Source organism: Pseudonaja textilis, chromosome 1 (assembly GCF_049901715.1).
Source record: "Pseudonaja textilis isolate UNSWEBS1 chromosome 1, rPseTex1.2, whole genome shotgun sequence".
NCBI classification, from domain to species: Eukaryota; Metazoa; Chordata; class Lepidosauria; order Squamata; family Elapidae; genus Pseudonaja; species Pseudonaja textilis.
In genome coordinates, this window is record NC_141990.1 from 229,702,130 (window position 1) to 229,710,464 (window position 8,335).

At 45.3% G+C, this 8,335-nt stretch overlaps 1 protein-coding gene across 1 annotated transcript; it reads left to right on the plus strand.

Annotated features, from left to right (window-relative positions):
- Nucleotides 1-4,149: 4,149 nt before the first annotated feature.
- LOC113440200 (uncharacterized) lies at nucleotides 4,150-6,194 on the plus strand (the record flags this gene model as incomplete). The annotated part of the gene is made up of 2 exons (XM_026706442.2): nucleotides 4,150-4,731; nucleotides 5,008-6,194. Coding segments are annotated over 2 exons (1,617 nt in total), but the record flags the coding sequence as incomplete, so codon positions are not given.
- Nucleotides 6,195-8,335: the final 2,141 nt, after the last annotated feature.

Sequence of the window (8,335 nt, forward strand, 5' to 3'; positions counted from 1 at the left end):
GACCGTATTACCCCTTTCCTAAGAGATCTGTAAGGGGTGTGCGTAAGCATACCAATGTGCCTACTGTCCCTGTCCTAATGTTCCTTTTTATTCGTATCCATTTCATGTATTCATAATCATGTTTACACTTACACATGTTATCTAATACATGCTTGACAAATAAATAAATAAATAAATAAAAGTTAAAAAATACATCTCTTCCCATGCTACCAAATAATGGTGAGGATCCCCGCAAGGTGTAAATTCTAGAAAAGTTGTTCTCTCTTGCTGCCCAGACAAGACTTTTACCAGCTGTGCCTCTAAGGAAAAACATGGCATTCAATAAAGGTAATTTAAGCATCTCCTGTGAATAGTATCTAGGGAACAGGCTATTTTAGCATAGAGAGAAGCTGCTGCTGACAGTGTAAAGATCTTTTCAAGGATTAGTTTATACAGACAATGAATCTTCTTAGGAAACAGATTTCATGTAGTAGGGGAAAAATTCTAAAACAAAGCTAGATAGGAAATAGAACTTGTTAAAACTAGGGACAGATGCTTTAAACAAGTGAACAAGCAGCTCTACAAGCAAAATCCTTGTTTGTGTTCTTGTTAATAATCAGACTGGGATGTTTCAATTTGGATTCCTGCACTTCACAGGAAGTCTGATTTGATGGACTAAGTAACCTCTTCCATTTCTGAAACTAGGATTGTTTATAGGCAACATATTTGACATGAGGGAACTTTTACTGATACGTTGCTAAGACCTGTATTCTGAAGCACTGGTGTGCTGTGGAGAGTGGAGGTAGTTATTTACACATGCTTCTGAACCTGTAATAGATCAATGAATGTACAGATGTTGTATGTTATGTTATCACAATGAGACATTAATATAGGGTTAGTAACTTTTCATATACGCAGATGGGCTGGTGCAAGCAGGCGTTCCTGCCTCACCTTCCTTCCAAACGCTCTACAATGAAATTAGCCAACTGGGGTAATCTTGGTGAAGGAAATTTTCGTGGAGATAATGTATGTGGTTTCTAACAGGCAACATTGACTTGATGACATATAATCAGTCAGTTAGCAGAGAGACCTTCCTTAACTGGTGCTTCTCTCAGGAAGAAGCCCTCTACCAAATGTTGATGGGCTATCTCCCCATATTCCTTCTGCACTACAGCCTACCTGAATCAGGGTGGAAAATTACCAGAAAAGTATTCTTATCATTAGCAGAAGTTCCCTAGCTTATATCGCAGACATTATAGATGTTGCTTAATATGATATTGTGAAAATCAGGAAATCTGCTGAATCTAAGTCTAAGTATTATGACCTATGAACTAGATATTTTCTGTAAACAGCTTATGGCGACCGCGGCAGGACACAAGGGGCCCTGAGGCCCACTGGAGGGTCCACCCCGGGTGCCGGTGCATCGATGAGTTGAAGGGAATATCCCAGGCGCCAGGTCCTTTGAATCCGAGGGACTTCCCAATACTGCTGTGTTCTGGCAATGGCGGTTGACACCTCCAAGAACCACTGGTAAAGGGTAAGGAGACCAGGACATATTTCAGCTGGCCAGTGGAGAAGGAACACGCCTGCAGGCAAGTATTGGACTTGGGAAGCAATCCCTCCCTGTAAGCAGGGACGGAGGAGAGGACTGATCACCCTCTCTTAAGCAAAGGTGGGAGGACTTGTCAGGAATGGTTGAGGTGAGCGGCTACTGCAGTTCCCATTGGTGACTGTGAGTGTCCAGCACCGTGGGCCAGTAGGAGGTGAGTGGCATCCACAGTTCCCATTGGAGACTGTGTGCACCCAGCTCCCTGGGTCAGATATGAGTGTGTGGAACCCCCTGGTGTTACCAAGAGAGGAAGGACCCCATACCTTCTTCTCTAATCCCTCTTCCCAGTTGTTTTGTCTGGTGACCTGGGTGGCTCATGGGAGGTGGAGAAAGTGTGCCCCTAACCCCATTGAGGTGTATGCTGAAACATTTTAAGGAAGCATATGAATCTCAGGACTATGGTCTTAAGTGGAGTAGACATAAACTGCAGGTGTTTTGTAAGGGAGAATGGCCAACATTTGCAGTGGGGTGGCCAGCCATAGGTACTTTAGACACCTCTATAGCAATACAGGTTCATCAGTTAGTATTCCATCCTACGTTAGGACACCCAGACCAAGCTCCTTACATAGATGTTTGGCTTGACCTATTAAACCACCCTCCAGCATGGCTTAGAAAATTCAAAATACAATGGTGCAGGCTCCTAGTGTCACGAACTTTACCACTGACCAAACTAAAGAAATCCACCCCAGTCATGCCTAGCTGCTCAGAAGAACTACCGCATCCACCCCCATACGTGCCCCCTCTTGGCTTAAGAAGGATGTCAGATGAGGGAGAATCCTCTGGGGCATCAGGATTAATAGCCCAACTAGACCGGATATCCCCCCTCATGAGAAGCCCTGGGGATCCACCAGATACAATAGATCGATCAGCCCAAGCCAATCTTTCACCCCCGGGGACTTCTGCCCAGGTAGACCCCCAGGTAGACCCTAAACAAGAGGCTGAACCGGTGGCAGCAAGGACAAGAGCCAAAATAGAACATCCCTGACTGCACCGCTTAGACAGGTTGACCAGCTTGTAACAGATCATGAGGACCCCACAGCATTGGTCACCTTACCATTGTTCCAACATGTACCATTCACTACATCAGGTCTACTTAACTGGAAACTACACTATGGTCCCTTTAGTGAAAAACCTACAGAAATAGCAGATTTAGTGAAAACTATAGTGGACACACACAATCCTACTTGGATGGATCTCCAACAACTTATGGGGACTCTGTTTAATCTGGAAGAAAGGGAAAGATTATGAATGCAGTAACTGATATATTAAAACCTGATGTCAGGGCAGATGGAAATCTAGCAGCACATGTTGAGGCCCACTTCCCATCCCAAGATCCTAAATGGAGTCCTTACCAGGATATGGACCATCTACGAGATTACCAGTCAGTGGTTGTGTGAGCCATCCGAGTAGCAGGGAAGCCTTCAGTGAATATGTCAAAACCTTCCCTGGTGTTGCAGGAGCCCACAGAAAGCCCCGAAGCATTTTATGCCCGCCTTATTGACGCTTACCACATGTACACTCCCATAGATCCTACTGATCAGGCGAATGCCTGAATGTTAACAATGGCATTTATCTCACAAAGTGCCACAGACATACGCCGTAAATTACAAAGGCTTGAGGGAGCACTAGGTAAGCCCATGAGTGAGCTAATGGAGGTGGCACGGAAGGTTTTTGTAAACAGGGAAAAAGAGGAAGAGCGGAAGAAAGATCAAAAGATGCAAAGAAAAGCTGAATTAATGGCGGCAGCTATGATGTGGACCCCAAAAGATAGAGGAGGCAGCCAAGCAAGGGGCAACAGATCTGGGTTAGAATGTAACCAGTGTGCTATTTGTAAGGAGGAGGGACACTGGAAGGGTGAGTGTCCAGAAAGGAACAAAGAAGAGAGGCTAGATGGAAGAAGAGGGAATTTCCGAGGAGGCTTCCGAGGACCCCCGAGAGGAAGCCGGGGAGGGCAAGGTTACAGGAAAGGATTTGAAAGAACCCCTCTCATAGGCTTGGCAGAGGTGGAAGAATGGGACTGAAACCGACCGGGTTCAGATTGCCTCCGAGAACCTATGGTCCAGCTAAATGTAGGAGGCAAACCTATTACCTTCCTAGTAGATACTGGAGCCACAAGGTCAGTCCTAACCCAGCCCCTAACCCAGGCCTCCCCCCACACTATTAACATCCAGGGGACAACAGGAAGTATTTTACAGCACCCCTTTTTGGAGCCCCTCGTTTGCACAACTAAAGGACAAACCATAACACATCAATTTGTGTATATGCCAGACTGTCCTATCCCACTCCTGAGGAGGGATTTGTTGTGCAAACTTCGAGCTCAGATCTCCTTTGAAGAGGATGGAACAATGACACTGGGATATGGGAAGATAAACGTAACAATACCCAGAGAAGAAGAGTGGAGGTTGATGGTGGCCAGGGACAAGGGGCGGGGAGATGAGGATGAATGGAAACAATTCAATGTTCCACATTTGTGGGCTGAGGATAACCCCACAGGCTTTGCCAGTCAACACCCTCCCATCATAGTGGAAGAGCTACCAATGAAAGTGCCTGTCAGAATCTGACAACAGGCATACCCCAGGCATATTGTCCAAGCAATTCAAGAAGTTATTGATCTATACTTGAGATACCATATTCTGGTGCCCACCGAATCCAAATGGAATACCCCAATATTGCCCATTCCAAAGGGGGAAGGTAGGTTTAGGCCAGTTCAGGACCTCAGGGTCATTAATTTGGCCACTGTAACCATCCATCCGGGGGTCCCAAATCCATATGTCATTTTAGGCTTGATCCCCCAGACTGCCAGGTGGTTCTCAGTCATAGACTTAAAGGATGCTTTCTTTACAATACCTATACATGAGAGCAGTCAACACTTATTTGCATTTGAGTGGGAAAGCCCTTTAACTGGTCGGAAGCAACAGTATACATGGACCAGGTTACCCCAAGGGTTTAAAAACTCACCTACCCTTTTTGGGGCTGCCTTAGCTAAAGACCTAGAAGCTTTGATTACACCCCCTCCTGATGTGGTGTTGCAGTATGTGGATGATCTGTTGATTACCGGTCGCACAAAAGATAATTGCTGGAAAAACACACATGAGTTGTTACTCCTATTGCAAGACCTGGGATATAAGTCCTCTAAGAAAAAAGCATAGTTGGTTTTAGAAAATGTCCGATATTTGGGCTATGATATAGAACAGGGGAAGCGTACCTTAGGTCATGAACCTAAAGAGGCTATATGTCAGCTCCCGACACCTAACAACAGGAGACACTTGAGAGGGTTTTGGGGAGCCACAGGTTTTTGTCGTATCTGGATCCCTAACTTCAGCCTAACTGCCAAGCCCCTTTATGAAGCTACCAAAGGACAGGATAAGGAGCCGCTACAGTGGGGAACACAGGAAGCCACTAGTTTCTGATTGCTCAAGCAAGCACTGTTGCAAGCCCCCAGTTTAGGCCTCCCGGATTTGAATAAACCATTTCAATTATTTGTAGATACTAAACAGAATGTAGCAGTGGGTGTCCTCACCCAGACAATGGGAACATGGCATCGCCCTGTAGCTTATCTCTCTAAACAGCTGAATAACGTTGCAAAAGGATGGCCTGCGTGCCTTAAGGCTGTGGCTGGGACTGCTTTCTTAACCCAGGAAGCAAGTAAACTGACTTTTGGACAAGAGCTTGACATTTATACTCCCCATGCCCTTAAAGCAGTTCTGGAAACGAAGGGCCATTTGTGGCTAACCAACCCCCGAATGCTGAAATACCAAAGCTTAATCACTCATAACCCTATGATTAATATTATACAATCCACTGCATCAAATCATGCTACATTATTGCCTGAACCAAACTCAGAAACCATTCACGATTGTATCCACACAACAGAGGAAACATACGCCAGCCGCCCTGACATGACTGATGTACCCCTTCCTTCTCCGAATTACACCTTATATACGGACAGTACCAGCTTCATACAGGAAGGAATTAGACAGGCAGGGTATGCGGTGGTTACTTTGGATGATGTTTGGGAAGCAGAACCCCTCCCTTCAGGCACGAGTGCGCAGTTAGCTGAATTGCATGCATTAACTAGAGCTTTAGAGCTGGCAAAAGGCAAATGTGTCAACATATATACAGACTCTAAATATGCTTTCCTCATGGTTCAAGTCCATGGTGCCTTATATAAGGAAAGAGGACTTATCACTGCAGGAGACAAGGATATTAAGTATGGCCCCCAGATACTACGCCTCCTAGAAAGTGTATGGGCCCCACAGAAGGTTGCAGTCATACACTGCCGAGGACATCAAAAAGTGGCCTCTGATATACAAAAAGGCAACAATAAAGCAGATAGAATGGCACGAGAGGCGGCTCAAAGGGCTCCAACAATACAAGCACAATGCCTTACTGTATGGACGCCACACAAGCACCACCAACCACGATTACTCCCAGGAAGACATGAACCAAATTGAAGCACTTGAGGCTCAACTGGAAGGAGGCTGGTGGATCCTACCAGACAACTGGGTTTTCGTGCTGGGGCATATGGCTTGGGACATAGTACAGCAAGTATATAAGCAGCTGCACCTAGGAAAAACTGCTTTAGCAAAGGCTTTGCAAAGGGAAATTTATATTAGCAAAATACACAGCATTGCAGCAAATGTCTGTGCCAGGTGTGAAATTTGTGCAGCAAATAACCCTAGACAAGGGCCCCTACCACCACCAGGCTATCAACCAAGAGGCAGTTACCCATTTGATTCTCTTATGATTGACTTCACAGACATGCCCCACTCTGGCTACTACAATGCACTGCTAGTCATTGTATGTACCTACACAGGATGGCCTGAGTGTATCCCTACCCACACAAAGAAGGCTACTGTCGTTGCCAGAGCACTGCTCCACATCATAATCCCTAGATATGGACTATCTTCTAGAATTTCATCAGACAATGATCCTGAGTTTATCCACAAGGCCACTCAGCAACTAGCTAAAATGTTGGGTATCACTTGGAAGCTCCATTGTAGCTTCCATGCCCCCTCTGGAGGCAGGGTTGAGAGAGTTAATAGAACTATTAAGGAAAAATTGGCCAAAATATGTCAGGAAACCCACCTTAAATGTCCAGATGCTTTGAGTTTGGCTCTGGTTGCTGTCAGGTGTGCTCCTCAGAAAGGTGTCTCACTTTCACCATTTGAGTTATTATATGGTCGGGTCCCCAATCTACTTTGTCTAAATATTCAAAATACTGTACAGATTTCTGATACAGTTAGAATGCAACAATTACAAGCTCTTAATACAATAGTCCAAAGATTACAACAATATGTATTAACCTGTAAACCGCATGTCCTAGTGACCTCCCCTCATAACATACATCCAGGACAGGAGGTCTGGGTTAAAGATTGGAAGAGGGAAGTATTGAGCCCAAAGTGGAAAGGGTTGTATACTGTTGTTATGTGTTCTCCCCTTGCTGTTAAGGTAGCTGAAATAAAACCGTGGATTCACTGGTCTCTAGTTAAGTTGGCTGCACCTACCCAGTGGAAAGTAAAATCCCACCCGACTCATCCATTAAAAGTAACTCTCCGAAGGACTATGTGGGATATCTCCCCTTCTGGTGACACTCCGGAAGCTGTCCTTCTACGAATGGGAGATGAAGAGAAACAGACCCCTGCAGGTGTTACCCTGGAAGCTAACACCCGACGCATGGGTCTCCCCTGGAGACTTCGATTACAAGCACACCTAAGGATTGGAATTCTTTAGAAAGGGGGAAATTGGTGGTGGTGGGAGACATACCCCATTGCAATATGGAGGCTAATCAAAGGATGTGGGAGACCGCATGCATCTGCAGAGGCCTTATGCCCTCCATCTGGATTGTAACCATCCTGTTAGTAATAAGTGTTGTCCTTAACTTCATGTACTTATATGAGGTGCTAGTGGCTAAGAAAGGTAATACAAACAAATACCCCTCGATAAGGATGCAGTTGATGAGTGGTATTCACCAGACCCCACTGACCTGGAGGAACCCCAAGACCTGGAGGAGGGCCAGGATAAGGGAAGGGAAATCAGGCCATGTGATATGTGTTTTATGGTACTTCCCACAGGAAGACATTTTACTTATAGTGTAACCAGGTTTCCTAATTGTTCCACTACTAATCTCCCTCAGTGTGAGCATGAGGGAACTAGATATTGGCAGTGCGTGTACAACAACACAGTAAGATGTCATCTTCTGTGCACTCCATGGGTACCCATTAGGCATGTCAGCATACCCCGAAGTACAACAGATAAAGGAAGTCTGCCTAAGGAAAAGGCATTTGCAGGATTAGCTACATGTACTCAATGCCTAACTAATGAAGGGGCTCTACATGCCAGGACTAGGAAGCCAGATTCATGTGTTCATTTCCATTTACCCTCCTGTGCATATGGCCAAAAGACATATAAAAGGTGCAATGGGACGGAGGGAGTTTTATGTTATAAAGAGGATCTACCATCAATCTTTCAAAGTGAAAGGCGAACTGAAAGATCAAATGCTCCAGCTACCAAAACTCCCTTATGCCCCAACAATTGCACAGTATGTATTAAATCTGTGTTGAAAGGGAGAACAGTTACCATGACCTTGGTGTATCATGCCCATTACAGATGTGAGGGAAAAGTAACTCCTTGTTGCTATAAAGGAACCTGGTACTCTATCTATGCCCAGAAGGATGAATGTTATGACCCCAGGATTAATCCAGCACAGACACGGTTGGTAGTTAGAAGCAGAGGTTCGAGTAGTGG